We start from the raw sequence: 15,073 nt of genomic DNA, 5'->3' as shown, positions 1-15,073 counted from the left end.
AGTCCACCTCCCCTCATCCAGCTGCTGTCCTGAGCTCTGTCAGCTCAGAACGCAGTCCACTCCACTCTACTGAGTGCCAATCTAGTTTTTGTATGAGTTAATACTTTGTTTTTAGGAATATCCTGCATTTTTTTACCTTTGATGAAGGCCTCTGTAATTAAACTTGAGATGTGTTATAGAAAATGGAAACATAAGGCACTTTGCAATAATATTGGCATTAAAAGACACAATGGATTACACACCAGTCAACCACAACATTAAAACCACCCACCAAATATTGTGCAGGTTCCCCCCTTGTGTAGCCAAAACAGCTCTGACCTGTCAAAGTATGGATGGGTGGTGTGTGTGTCAACAATAAATGTCAGAACAGGGCCCCCAGGTTTCCCAGCAGAAACAAGGTGACTCACATCACCTGTGAGGGGTTTTGGTATTGTGGTTGATCAGTGTATTAACTTTTCACCGCAATGTAAAGCTTATTCCCCAGTCTACATTACTCATTCAGCTGACTTTGACTGGCTCCATTGTTCCTCCGTGTGATCATCACCTTGACTTACTTCCCTGTTAGACATGTGGCTGCCTGCTCATGATGTGATTTACAGGTCACATGACTGCAGTCTCGGTACCGGTTTATCAGCCCTGAGTTGTCCCCCGTAGACACACCACTGTTTTCGCTGTCTCTGCCGGGGACGCTACTTTGTGATTCACCTCTCTCCTTTTCCAGTGAACCTCAGCGGCCGGTCCTGTGCTCGGTGTTAACGATGGCTCGGACAGCTGTGGTTGTCGTCCTGTTCTCGGCCGTGCTGTCCGAGGCGCTCGCCGGGGTGTTTTTTAACCAGAAGCAGCCCTGCTACGTCCGCTCACCGAGGAGGAACGACTTCGGACTGAAGTAAGTCAGCAGATTTGTTGTGCTTCCTGTAAAATAGGCTTGTTAATATTTACAAAGAAGAAACATAAGAAGAAGCATAAACTGACTGCTAGGTTGTTTGCGCAAACTAACAAGGTATTTTATTTAAGTAGCTAAGCTAACATTAGCGACTGTTAGCCTAACAGCCGTTAGTTGACTTTATCAGCAGTTGCACCGCCTGAGATAACAAGTGTTTACTCTTACACATGAAGAAAAATACCCCTTATCTGTGACTTATTAAATCTAGCTGAGATGTAGGTGAAAACCTTTAAAGTTGGCTTTTGGTTTAATTTCATTATTGTGTTTCTGAGCTCTTTAACTTTCCCTGTTATCTGAGGATTCAAACCAAACGAAACTTAGCAAACAGAACCGTTTGTGCCCTCATAGTTTGAACACATCACGAGGTTCAGTGAAACAAAGGCCGAGGAAATTAACAACACAGCAAACACAGACAAGCTGTCAACACTTAGGAGAAACAACTGAGTTGGACTCAAATCAATGATAAAATATCACATTATGTCTTCTGCATTTATTCATTTAATTTAAGACCATGTGTTCTTTATGCTGTTTTCAAGCCTTCAACACTGTACAAACAGTATGTAATAAGGGTCGACCAATATGGCTTTTGTTTTAGATACTGATACTCATTATTAGAAATCAAGGAGACAACAAACCACTATTAGTTTGCAGTGAAAGTAAAACAAACTCTTGGTGTCAAAATTTCAAATAATCAGTGATGGAATAAACAGATGATGGAAGACAGCCAGCTCACATGATCTTAAACAGATAAATGTTGTCTTTTCCTGGTTTTAAAGTCAGCATTACAGTAAAGCATTCCATTTTCAGAGCATTTTACTTTTATCTAATATTTGCCTTTACCCACTCACCCACGACTATTGTGTTAGTATTTTGTGAAAGTACCACTAGCTTTCCCTACAGTGTTGTCTCAATATCATCATAGAGGTTTATGGTCAGAAATATCGTAGTATTAAATGTTGTTGCCCTAATACCATTGTTTTTACATGCGTCTTGTGTATTACTGAGTGTGTTGCCGCTGCAGAACTAATGTATCCAATGACCTGTGCTTTCACAGGACCGCTCCTCGCCCTCATGAGTACTTAAACATTTCTGATCTGCCCAAATCCTGGGACTGGAGGAACATCAATGGCACCAACTATGTGAGCACGACCCGCAACCAGCACATTCCGCAGTACTGTGGCTCATGCTGGGCCCATGGCAGCACCAGTGCCATGGCAGGTATGATGAACATGCTGAGTCATTGTGGTTTGGTGAAGGTCCTCACATGACTGTTCAGAGGCATTTTAATAGAGGGCAACAGTTTCACTTCCTCTTTACACAGACGTGCCTCGATAAACAGGATGTGTTGTCGTGCTTTTATTTCTCATTTGAATTAAAGGTCATGTGTTTGCTCTCTCGCCAGATCGCATCAACATTAAGAGGAATGGAGCTTGGCCCTCTGCCTATCTCTCTGTCCAGCATGTGATCGACTGTGGCGATGCAGGCACTTGCCATGGAGGCGATCACACTGGAGTTTGGGAGTACGCTAGCAAACACGGTATCCCAGATGAGACCTGCAATAACTACCAGGCTAAGGACCAGAGTAAGAGTCCCTCAGCGCACAAAGTGTAAGTTACAATCACTTAACAATGTCCGAGCTGAGCTGTGCATGTTCCGTGTCCCCCTCTAAAGAGTGCAAACCCTTCAACGAATGTGGCACCTGCACCACCTTTGGAGTGTGCAACATTGTAAAGAATTACACCCTGTGGAAAGTGGGAGATTTTGGACCCGTCAGCGGGAGGGAGAAGATGATGGCGGAGATCTACGCAAGAGGACCAATCAGGTTTGCAACTTTTTATGTTTTTTTTTTTTCTTTCTTTTTTTTTAAGGGCAGTAAAAAGACTTCTCTTTAAGCTTTTTGAATTAATATTACATGAACCACCCACTCCACTCCCCCAAAGGCTGTAAGGAACCCGCATCCACCAACAGACCAATGGCAAGCAGGGACAAACACATATATTTACTAACCAGAAGCCTGAAGACTGTGCCTTTTTATATCAAATGAGACTGTCTGCTGTGAAAAAGGCCTATTTGTGTTTAAAAGTAGACACATCTGTTACAAATCTCAGGTCATCAGGTAGTTTGTTTTTTAAAGTATAGGGTTACAAAAGTCTTTCATAAGCATGTAGCTCTCAAAAGGAACACAGATAAAGAAAAGGTATTAAAAAAATGTCTGAATGCAACGCTTTGACATTTTTCTCCTGCCTATTTTCAACGTTGTCTCCTGTAGTTGATTTCCACTGCTGTATAACGTTGCATTATCGTATGTACAATAGTGTATATAAGTCCTCTCACCAGTGAAGCTCAACACTCAGTTACTGTTTCCCCTCTACCCAGAGGGAGGAAGTAAGTAACCTGTGGTGTTTTTTTTTTTTTTTTTTTTTCTCCAGCTGTGGGATCATGGCCACAGACAAGCTGGATGCGTACACCGGAGGTCTCTACTCTGAGTATCAGGAGGAACCCTATATCAACCACATTGTGTCTGTGGCCGGGTGGGGAGTGGAGAACGGAGTTGAATTCTGGATTGTACGCAACTCATGGGGAGAGCCATGGGTAAGTACTCGGTGAACATGGGAGTGGTTGACGTATCAAAGTCAGTATCCCACTTTCTAAAAATCATCTGCAAAGCATTTCCATTCTGTCCCTGTAAACATTCAAGAATATTCAACATTCAAAAATATCTCGGATCCAACAGACTGTGGCATCTTGCCAGCAGCAAAGAATTCAAATATTACGAAATTCTGAATGGTGCACATAAATTCACAACTTCACCTATTTGCAGCTAAGCTTTAACCACTTCAAACCAGTTAGAACAGACAAACCAACAGAAAAAAATCTGTTGTAACTTTGCAAATACAAGTTAAATTGATTACTGACTTTTACCGATCAATCTATAAAAGGTAAAAAAACATTTGTTTTTAATCTTCCTTATCCAATGTTCAACAAGAAGTAGAACTGTAAGTGACTGTACGTATGACCAGTGCAGCTTATGATCATTTGATTAAACGTTAATCTGGTAATTTTCTCGATCAATCAGTGGATTGTTTGGTCTATAAAATGCCCATCAGAATTTCAAAGACCAAGTTGAGTTACATTGCTTGTTGTTCAACCAACAGTTCAAAGATATTTAACTTGCTGTCTCATAAGCCAAAAAAAAACAAAAAAACAAGTAAATCATCACAATGAAGAAGCTGGAGGGCCAGGAAATGTTTTGTTTTTGTTCACTAAAAATGATTAGGCCTACAATAAATTGATGATCAAAATAGTTCCTGATTGGTTTCCCTCCTCTCCTCAGGGTGAGAAGGGCTGGCTGAGGATCGTGACCAGCTCCTACAAAGGAGGAAGTGGTAGCACATACAACCTGGCGTTGGAGGAGGACTGCATGTTCGGAGACCCAATCGTCCCCAAGGCCTACATGTAGACGAGACCACTGCACGCACCCAAATGTCTTCCTGTCTCTGCAAGAGGAAAACTTTATATGCAAAATGCTGAAAAGGGAATAAGATCTTTTTTTATAGAGTTCTTTGAAATCATGTTTTGTTCTTTTAATCAGGTCACGTTCAGTGCCAAGGTCTTCCTGCTGGATATCAGACCAGCTTGAATGGATGCATATTTTTCTTGTTCTTACCAGCGAGTTCTGCAGGCTGTTAAACTTAAAAATTGAATGGGCGAAATGAGACACATCGGTATTAATTTATGTGCCCTTTCAAAATTCAAGCACTGCATGTTGAATAGCCATTATAAAATATACAGGAAATGCTTCAGTTTACATCATCGGGAAGACATAGAAAGCTATGTATAGTTTTTTTTGATTTTTCAATGCATACTGACTTAGCCAAAGAAGGAAGTGTTTATATTCTGTCCTGCACTGTTATGACACTGAATGTTTTCAGTGTGTGGTGTTGTCATTCTGAGGATTTTTTGCACTACACCCTGATATAGGATCTGTTCAAATGGGGAAAAAGCAAAATCTACTTTAAGTGTGCCTTACATGAATTTGCAGTCAACTATAGATATACTGTATGTGATTTGATGCTTTTCCACACTGAACAATCTACACATCAAATTCTGCAAAAATTGCCACCTCGGTTGTGTTTCAAACTTTGCAAATAAACACTTAGAACTGATGCTACACACAAAATGTGTCCTTTAATGACCTCACGCTGTCAGTTTGTAGGTTTGTCTTTTTTATTAACAAACTGACCCCCCCATTGGCAACAAATCAGGGAAGCAGCAGTGTATCAGTTCCAAAATGTACCTAGTATGAAAATGTACCAATTGTATAATGTTCATTTGCTTATTTACGTTATTGAATTCTTCTTTTTTAGTGTTATCAAAATAGTATATCCGAAAAACATTTAGTAAAATTATGATACGGCATTCAAGGAGCCCATCTGTTTTAATTATTTCAAGGGTTATTGTAACGGAGTCATACTGTAGTACATCATGAAACGGGATATTTTCTGAGACGATTGTGGCACTATGAAATTCCAAACCATTGCAACATGAGAGGACGTGATGATGAAGCTTCTTAGAAACGTTTTGGCCGCTCCTGCAGCTTATCCGCAGTTCACAACATTCAGCAGGTATGTGCCAGTCATCAATGTACAACAGCCACAATTTCAAGGGTTTGTGTGCTGTCAAAGTTCCCACACATCTGATGCAAACTGGTACACTATGTGGGATTTCATATCTATATTTTCTGGCATCAGATATGATTGAATTCTTGAACCATGAGGAACTAGTTTTACTGCTTTTGACTTTTTTCTTCGACCTGAAATTACTTTCATGATAAAAACAAATTTGACACATTATGTACTTACATAAAAATTCCACAATGCGAGAAACTACATATTGATATTTTTATTTTAAAACAACTCGAACCAACATAAAATATAGAAAATCAAATATACAGTTGAAAAGAAAACATGTAGCTGCATCTTCAGAGGCCTCTCCTTCCACCAGTCTGTTTCATTAACGTAGTCATCCATCAGCTCTTTGCGACATTTGCCGTTTTGTTCGCAAAAATCGAAACTAATCATTCACTTAGTCAAACTGAACAGTCCATCTCCAGGTTATGTGCCTCAACATTAAGCAGAGCATTTTGTTATCATGGAGATAACAGATCCTCTTTCTTTCCTGGTGCAACCCCCAACAGGAACATTGTCAGTGTCCTCTCATCAGTTGATCATGATGAAGTTTGACTTGCAGTGAGCTGAAAAAAACAAATAATCACCTCCTTGTCAGAGCTTCAAGAGGATGATGAGAGAAAACGTACAAATTTAAAACTTTTAAACAGATGTCACTTTATTACTAGTTGTACTGTCCATGTTCATGAATGAAAAAGCACTTCCTGCCCATTTTTTGTGCAGGTCTAAGCTCATATGTGTTGTGCTTGGAATCCCTGACTTCATCAGGAAGCTGCATATTTTTGTTATTGGTTTACTTACCAATGAATTCTGCGACGGGGTCGTGTTCTCCTTCTGTGCGGATTGTTCCTGCGATGCTGTCGTTCTCCAGGATGGGCAGGAAGAGCTGAACGAAATCTGATGTGTAGGGAGGTGCAATCACATCCAGCACCTGTAAAGAGAAATACTTTTTAATGCACAAGTTACAAATGTCTCCTGATGGTATTCAAGGCCCTGTTTTAAATTGCGATCACTTAACAGAAACAAACCTGCAATAATGGATGACTTTGGAGCTACTCTGACATATTCTAACCTTTAATTAGTGAACTTTTTAGCAGACAGTTGCTCATTTACACATCGGGTAAGTGGGAAGGTAAGTGAGATACATTATCATTAATTTAGAGTCATAATTGTTGCCACCTGGCAAATTCAAGTCCTAAGTTTAAATAATAATTAATCTCTCACTTTGGTGTTGCCTTCACCAACTCCTATGGAATAAATCTGGCTATTCAGTTGCTACATGCTACACTATGTTTACTAGCTAATCACGAACTGTCTGTGTGATGGCAATGTTGCACTTCATGAAGAGAGATGTGAACTGAAGTCTTACACAGGAATGTTCAATGTAACTGTTTAACGGGGCCTGTAACCTGCGATCTGTGACCTCGTTTTAGGTTGTAAGGTATTGTATAATCACTGAAGGTTATCACTTCCTTCTCTGTGAACTATTTCCTTAACTGCAGGAGGGAATAAATGAGTAATTATCAGAGTGAAAACACACCCACAGAGGCAGATAAATACCATGCTTTTCTACTAAGACATTGAGCCTTCACTTTGTAACAGACCTGCGTGTTGCTCTGTGAACGCTCCTCTTGTACAAGATTAAAACCTTGTTTGGACTTTGAGCTGACTCTGGTTTCCTTCCTCCAGTTCTAAATTATCACAGAATTATTTCAACTATCTGTCTACAGTTTGACTTGACTACGCGATGAGAGAAGTGAGAGGGAACCAAAACAAGTAAGTTGTTGGCCCAGCAGCTCAATATAAAGTTCTATAAAACCAAGGGGAGCTGCACTTAAGACAAAATAACTCAATCGCCGCCTGGTGGCTGGCTGCAGTATAGGTCATAAATCCAGCCCCCTCCATGATAAGAGGATGAGACATGGAACGAACTAAAAAAACATTTTTTTTTACGAAAGATATTTTCTGTCATTTATGGTAGTTCTTGTCAGGTTCTTGTCTTCTGGTCTATGAAAAAGAGGATTCATGGTTTGAGTGAGGAATATCCCCATTTTTATGAGATAAAATTAATTCAAGATACTTTCTGCAGTAACCCTGCAACCTCATTTTATCTCACAACAAATAGCGATCAGATGCAGCTGTTACCTCAGTGACAAAATATCTAATGAGGGAGATGTCCGTGTTGAGTTTCTCCAGACACTTGCGAATGTAACCGACCACAGGCAGGACGTAGCCACGGCTCAGCAGATGAACCATTCGGTCCAGCAGAGTCTTCTTCAACTCCAGCTGAGGGAGAAATTTAAAAAAAAAACACACTGTCAGAAACGACAAATGCATCTCTGTTAAAGAAATTCAAACAAGAAGCCTTAGAGTAACACAACACACCTGCTCCATGACGTCCAGCTGGGAGTGCTCCGTCTCGAAAAGCTTGATGAGCAGCTGGAGGACCTGCGGGTGCAGCAGCTGGTGACACGTACAGATCTGTGTGGAGGAAGAATTCCCATTTGACTTTAACTTCCGTCTTATATTGTGAACATTTTCAAAGTTCTGTCTAGTAGAAATGTCGTACCTCGTCCAGTAGAGCTAAATGTACTGGAGTGTGGTCGGTCTGCAGCTGGAAGTACCGCGGCTCTGACACTGTCCAGTCCACCCACTTTAAAACGCCCATAGCAACTACAGGAAACCTAAAACACAAATATCAAGTCAATCGGTTAATTGGACCTTAATTCTTTTCAGTACAGCTCAACTTTAAGACTTTTAATCAGGCAAAGGTCTTGTGCAGCTCATTTGTGACAGACAGACAGACAGACATGTTTATACTCAACAAAGTAAGGTTTGGAAATAAGAATAGTTACCAAAAAACCTCTTCACATTGTTACTGGACAATTTAAACTGACACGCAGCCTTGAGCAGAGACCAACCAAAGTCAATGAAAGACATGTGGTTAATTATCATAAACGTTAATGTCACATAAGATAAAACTTTTAGTTGCAATATTTTCTAAGCTTATTTCCAGGTCTAACTTAAGTGTTGGTATTCTCTGTTTTTTCAACAACTTCAACTTCTCTGGTATCGACTAGAGTTGCGATGAGTAGCTGATTTATCGATTAGACTATTAGCGTTGCTTTGTCACTGATAAGAGTAAACAAAGAATCTCTGGGTCACTTTATGATGCCGTGTTTCTCCAATTTTCTCTAAAGTTTGGAGACTACACAATTAATCAATTAATTGTGAAAGTGACTGGCAGATTAATGGATAATGAAAAATGTCCTCAGTTGCTGCCCCAGTACTGATTCCCATCGGGTTTTAAAGACGTTTTCAGAATTTTGCCTTTTATAGTCATTTAAAGCAACCATTAGAAACCTGTTTATTATCAATTAGAAAACCTCCCTCACTTACAGCTTTCCATAAGCCATATCTCAGCAATCTACTCACCGGATGCACTGATATAAAGTGCCCAGTTCAGCCACCAGCTCTGTGGCTCCTTTGTTTTCATTGCAGCACAGGTTGTGTACAGTCTCTATGGCCTTGGAGGTAGACTTCAGCTCGTCTTTATTAATGTTAACTCGCTTGTTCTGGGATTTAACAAAAAGAAAGGTATAACATGTTAACGAAAGTTAGAGAAGCAGCAGTTATAGTTAATAAGGAAAGGAGTGGTTAACAATAAATTACCATAGCCAGTTATTATAATCAAATCACTACTATGAACCAGTTACTCATCTGTTAACCTTTGTTTCTAACACCACACATCATAGTGTCCCTCTTGTCTGTACCTTTTTCCACGTTTCAACCACACTTGCAGCGTAGGCCAGGATGTGGATGTATTTGTGTTTGTGGTCTTGGTTGATCTTTGATCCAGGTTTAAACAGTGACTGCATGAACAGGTCCAGAAAGGCAGGCACTCTGATCTATAGAGGAGAAAGACGAAAATATCCCAGTTAACTGCACTTTAATTAACGAACATAGTGGATACAAAGACACTCCGTCCTCACCAGCTCCACAGGAGGTGGGTCCATGCTGCTGAACATCTTGAACAGAACTGTGATATCTGCAGGATTCAGGGCTCCTTTGGACAACATGGCACCCAGCGCCTGGCAGGCTCGGGGATAGGCTGCCGCTGTACCGAGCGCAAGGGTTATCTGACTGGCATCATGACCTCTGTGATATGAACCACAGGATTAATATAATCAGCGCAATGTATACACACAGAACCCAACCAGTGTACTTCCTTCCACTGACACGAAAACATTTTTAAAAAAACAGGTGCTTCTCGGTTTGTAACCTCTTGCAAGAACTGAATTACTGTATTTACTGGGGAAAACCTGGGTGATGTATTTTCACAGTAATAATCTTCCAGATTTAAATAAATTCCCAATTTTATTCAGAGGTTATCCACATGACTCAGCCATCTTGAGCAGTTAACTGTAACCACTTGATGGTCACTGTGAACGTATGCTGAAAAAGAGACTAAACGCACCTCTCGTGCGCCGACTTCTGCACCTCCTGGCCGATCCTACGAACAGCAGAACCGCCCTGCTCCTCCTGAGCGAGGATGGACATCATCGCCTGGGCAAAGAGATAGGTGTGCTCGCCGTGACACACCATCTTCTACAGGAAATAGGAGGGAAGAACTCAGCAAGGTCAATCACATGCAGAAAACTGAGGAACAGGAAATACATTCAAAACTAAAAGTAACAGAAACCAGAAAATTATAAATATATATGGAGATAATATGGACCTCATATTTCATAGCAGCACGGTTAATAAGACAGAGAAGCTGAGGAATACTCACAGCAAACTCTGGCAGATTCTTCTCCAGGTTTTCTTCTCCTCCATCAAGCAGCGTGGCCAAAGACGTCCTTAGTACCCGGGAGAAAACCTCCAGCTGCTGACATGCTGTAGACACACTGGTGATCTCACCCTGATAACCTGCGTCTGAAATGAGCTGAACAATCACAGCAAAAATATAGGATGTCACAAACACATACAGGCAGATTCATTTTCATCTTTCCAGGCAGAAGAATGTAAAAAGGGAACTGCAATAAAGTGAACATCTTAATCAACTTGAATTTAATTTACAGAGATGTGAAACTAAAAAGCAAAATTGTCACATCCAGTAAGCAAATTACAGTACATTTAATTGAAATGATGATAAAAAAGTGAAGATGTTCAAATCTGAACATTATAATTGGATGTTCTTTTCTAACTGGCTAGTTGATCAATCCATTACATGATTATTTTCCAAGTAAATTAAAAATAACTCTTGGATCCCTTTATTCTTCAAGTTGCAGAGAATAAACTTAAGAGATCCCATGCTGGTGTCTTAAAATACTGCCTCCACTCTCAAACATAATTACAAAATAACACAACATTACATCTGAGCCAGGAACGACCCTCCTTCTATCACCATGACTGTACCGTACCTTTACAGTGAAGTTGAGCATCAAGCAGTCAGGGTGAGCCTCCGCCAGCTTATAGAAAAGATCTCTCCACGTGGTGTGCGCTATCATCTGCTCGAGCCAAGCAGGCGTCTGAAATCACAGAAAACGGGATTGGTTTGGTTCATATGAGTCGTTTTTTGTTTTTTTTATATGCAACCTAGACAACTTAACCTTAAGCACAAGATGCTCAGGATATGTCATCGCTTGTATTTTTGTAATTACAATAGAGTGCTCAAATTCTCACCTCTCCCTCTACAGTGAAAATAGAGTCGGCTTTCTGAGGATCAAAGTGTTTTATCAGGAGACTCTTGAGGTGATTTTCTACTCGCTCTTGGACCTGAGCGGGCTCTACACCTGCAGTAAAAACAAAGACATTTCAGAATAATGTGAGCTCTTCAAGCAATAGTCAGAGGAGAGGGATAGGGAGACGCAGAAAATATCACAGGTTCTCATGATCTGCTACCTACCCATCTGGATGAGCCACTCCGCCAGCAGATTAACGGTCTGGGCCACAGCTGAGTAGTTTTCAGAGAGAAGCTGGATGACATGTTCTGGAGAGCCACCTGCTTGGAAATACCTGTGAGGAAAAACTGAGTTTCTGTCATTCAGCACTAAATGAGTCGCATGTATTTAGAAAACTGTGTGAGAAAACATGTGCTTACATTTTGAGGGTGTTGAAGATGGCGGGCTCCATGATGTAATCCCTGCTGGAGAATTTCTCCAGACAAGTTTCTTGGGTTTTCCCATCATTCTCCCCGTCCCCATAATCCTCCTGAAAGACACATTGACTTGTTTGTTTATGCAGCTGTAATGGCTCCGTAACATGCTATTCTCTTTACCTCTTTTTTGAATGCACTAAAACGTAAAACACTGAGATGGCACTTGAGCCATACAACAAACACCATGAACAACATGTTCATGGATAATGTGCAGGCTGACGAATCTATTTCACGGAAGTCAAGTGTATTCTTGCGCATCATTAGATTTAAACCACAGTAAAATGCTGATACAAACTCTGTGCTCGAGTTCAATCTAGTTCAGACAGTCAGTTACAGTGTAAGTTATCTTCTTTCCTGTCTTATCTATGCATGATCGATTCTCACAGCAAGCCATCTGGTTTCGTCTGCTGAGCTTCAATGGCTTAGCTGTTACCTGACCATGGATTTTGCAATTTTATGCTACACTTTAAAATAAAAACATACGCAGACAGAGATAAAAGAAAAGGTTTTTTTGGTAGATTGAAGTAGGCTGAGCACCAGCTAACGTGCAACTTCCCATGCCCACCAGCTGCAACGTTAGCCTGTAACTGCAGCTAACAGAGCCGCTGAACTTCTGCTAGTTTTCACCAAGCGGAACAACTCAATGGTACAGCTGTCTGTCTCTGTACATCACCCCTGTGTTAGCTGAGAATTAATGTAAAGTTGTCACAACAAGCAAGGAGCTGATGTAGCTGCAGCTAGGCTAATGCTGCCTAGCTAGCTTACTATGCAGTCTCAACTGCCAAACAGCAACAAGTCGTTTCTCACCAAGTTACCGTCCGTGCCTTCCCAGTCTCCTGCAGTGCTGTAGTATTCCTCGTCCATGATGACGGGAAAGAAATAACGTTGAACCAGCAACAATGACCCGGACGTAGGGTGTTTAATCTTGCGATGTGACTTTTTTTAACGCCGATGGTGCTGAATGGTCGGAGATGCTGTACGCAGCTAGCTTGTTTAGCTAGCAAGCTAACAACAACAGGCTGGCGGAAAATGGCGAGACGGTGCACAGCAGGCCACGCCCCCCGCGTACGTACAGCTCGGGGGCTTCTCCCTGACTCAGGTCTGTCAGGCACAACTGTATCAGAGCAGCCATGGCTGTATAACTTATACACCCATGGCAGCTCTGAGGCAGTTCAGAGTTCAGAAGATGTTATACAGTAAAACATCTTCTGAATAATACAGTCATAACTGATAACAACTTCATTTCGATGGTTTAGATTTTTAACAATTTGAGTTTGAAAAAGTTGAATTTCTTAATTGAGAACAAACACAAACAGAACAATGTAATGTTGTTCATAAATGGCAGATTTGTACAGCTAAGAGAATTGATAACAACAACAACAACAACAACAAAAATAACAATAATAATAATGATAGTAATTATTATTAACAGTCACTGGAGGCTTGTCATGCCAGCCCTCACTTATATTAACTTGGTGGACAAAACCATATATACACACCCGTCAGTCTAACACATTGCAATTCAATAGCACAACAAACTACAACCTCCATAATGCTCATATAGTTAAATCCACAACTCTCTATAACAGTTTATACAATGAATTAACTGTATAACCTCTGGCCTCTTGTATTTGATTGCATTAGTTATCACTAGTTGTGCCTACTAAACTGGTAACTGAGTGTATGACAACCTTGCTGGGAGCAGACAGACCATGATAAAAAAGTGAAAACTGCAATGTGCGAGTTCCTCTCATGTTATATGAAGAGGACAACTCACTAAAATTAGAACTTGACAGGGGCAGCAGGTGCTGTGGCGTTTCAGGATGTGAGATTAGTGTTGTTGAGTGTTTTATGGTGCATTTGCATGGATTACTGAGTTTTTAAGTGTGTGAGCAAAAAGGGAGTCTATTCGTGCACATGTGAGCATTTAGCCCCCACAGCTCTGTCAACCGCAGTTAGCGTGTTAGCAGTAATATAGGCCGACATCACATTAGGAAGTGTCCTCCATGTGAATAAAGAAGAGACAATTTGGATCTGATCTCCACTGAATGTTTGGTCCAATGAATTATTGATCCATGCTGTATAAAAGATGGTTCTTTATGAATTGTATCAGCACGTCTGTTTTCTTCTGTTGTTCTGAGTTTCTAAAAATAGACTGTTTGAGAATAACATTTCCTTTTTTCAGACACATTTACACCCTCACTAGTGAGACACATTTTTTTTCCCCACAACACACCATGAAGCTGTTTTATTTAAAGTATCACATATGGAGTAATAATTAGTCGACCATTTTTTCCTTAATGCACTGAGCAATGCAGTTTGAAGGGATTCACTAATTTGTTGCACAGATATAGTACAGACATGTGTGTGTTAGTGTTTGGTCAGTTTATTTTTGTTTCAGTGGGACACTTCATTGGATTTTGAGCTTGCCGGAGGAGCATTTGGGCGTCTCTTGGTTCAACAAGTCCGTCTGTGTGGCCAAGTTCTCCTCTTAGGTGTGAGGTTAAGGCCAAAATGAAGCGTGAAAGTGTGGTGCACTGAGGACTGAGAGACACTCAGGCCAACAGGAGGAAAATGTGTTGGCCCGAATGTGCTCTCCAACTTACATGATGCACATTACTTTTTTGGAACATCCTGGAACTCTCGAGACACTTTAACCACAAACTGATGTGGTTTCTACAGTTGTTTGAAAGATCAATTTGTAAAATGACCTTTCAAAGTTTATATATAATATTTATAGAAATTTCAAGGACACCTCACTCAAAAATATGGACTTTGATGTCAGAGTGAGATTAAAGTTAGAAAAATCTAGTTTATGTTCATATTAAATGAAAAAGGACATGACATACAAAAAAGAAGTATGCTAAGAGTATACTTTATAAATCTAAAATAAGATAGAAAGTTTTAGTAATCTAAAGTAGTATATTTTACTTTTTATGTAAAGGATGTAAACTAGTTGTGCACTCAGTGTATTATTTTTGATCTACATCAGTCTTACACAAAGTACACTTTTATAACCCCCCCGAAAAAGGTCCAAATGTAGACCAAAGTACTTAGGTTGTACACTTTCAAGTACATCGATATTTGTGTACTCACTATGTAGGCTTGGGAAATATACTTGAACTGTACTTAAGTTTTTTTTATAAAATGAACTTGAAGTAAACTTCTTTTTGTGAGGGTGACATTGGCATTGCCACATTTCAGTGATACAGGAAAATGGAAACAGCAATGATTCCATTTAGATATTTCTTCTGTATTCTGATATGTTCATTCAATGTGAAA

At 40.3% G+C, this 15,073-nt stretch overlaps 2 protein-coding genes across 2 annotated transcripts; one reads left to right on the top strand and one right to left on the bottom strand.

Moving 5' to 3' along the window:
• Positions 1 to 518: 518 nt before the first annotated feature.
• On the top strand, positions 519 to 5,123 carry ctsz (cathepsin Z). Its single transcript, XM_030420146.1, has 6 exons — positions 519 to 886; positions 1,998 to 2,161; positions 2,346 to 2,525; positions 2,615 to 2,765; positions 3,373 to 3,535; positions 4,278 to 5,123. The coding sequence occupies exons 1-6, from the start codon at positions 759 to 761 to the stop codon at positions 4,401 to 4,403; spliced, it is 912 nt and encodes a 303-aa protein (XP_030276006.1). The 5' UTR covers positions 519 to 758; the 3' UTR covers positions 4,404 to 5,123.
• Positions 5,124 to 5,830: 707 nt separating this feature from the next.
• On the bottom strand, positions 5,831 to 12,840 carry nelfcd (negative elongation factor complex member C/D). The gene is made up of 15 exons (XM_030420120.1): positions 12,599 to 12,840; positions 11,735 to 11,844; positions 11,540 to 11,649; positions 11,317 to 11,426; positions 11,055 to 11,162; positions 10,424 to 10,576; positions 10,109 to 10,239; positions 9,624 to 9,789; positions 9,405 to 9,539; positions 9,067 to 9,206; positions 8,201 to 8,315; positions 8,017 to 8,112; positions 7,777 to 7,917; positions 6,433 to 6,562; positions 5,831 to 6,197 (listed from the first exon to the last, which is right to left on the bottom strand). The coding sequence occupies exons 1-15, from the start codon at positions 12,653 to 12,655 to the stop codon at positions 6,163 to 6,165; spliced, it is 1,737 nt and encodes a 578-aa protein (XP_030275980.1). The 5' UTR covers positions 12,656 to 12,840; the 3' UTR covers positions 5,831 to 6,162.
• Between the last annotated feature and the right edge of the window lie 2,233 nt (positions 12,841 to 15,073).

Source organism: Sparus aurata, chromosome 6, assembly GCF_900880675.1.
Source record: "Sparus aurata chromosome 6, fSpaAur1.1, whole genome shotgun sequence".
In the NCBI taxonomy this organism is placed as follows: domain Eukaryota; kingdom Metazoa; phylum Chordata; class Actinopteri; order Spariformes; family Sparidae; genus Sparus; species Sparus aurata.
The sequence above is the reverse complement of the archived record's forward strand: the minus strand, read 5'-3'. Positions and strand labels throughout refer to the sequence as shown.

Bases quoted from the DNA above. Each gene is read 5' to 3' on its own strand.
- nelfcd (XM_030420120.1), bottom strand. From the start codon at position 12,655: ATGGACGAGGAATACTACAGCACTGCAGGAGACTGGGAAGGCACGGAC. The intron at 9,207-9,404 runs GTACAGACAAGA...GTTAAATCCCAG, and splicing joins TGGTTGAAACGTGGAAAAAG to AACAAGCGAGTTAACATTAA. The intron at 6,198-6,432 runs GTAAGTAAACCA...TGTTTTTTTCAG, and splicing joins CCCCGTCGCAGAATTCATTG to CTCACTGCAAGTCAAACTTC.
- ctsz (XM_030420146.1), top strand. From the start codon at position 759: ATGGCTCGGACAGCTGTGGTTGTCGTCCTGTTCTCGGCCGTGCTGTCC. The intron at 887-1,997 runs GTAAGTCAGCAG...GTGCTTTCACAG, and splicing joins AGGAACGACTTCGGACTGAA to GACCGCTCCTCGCCCTCATG. The intron at 2,526-2,614 runs GTAAGAGTCCCT...CCCCCTCTAAAG, and splicing joins CTACCAGGCTAAGGACCAGA to AGTGCAAACCCTTCAACGAA.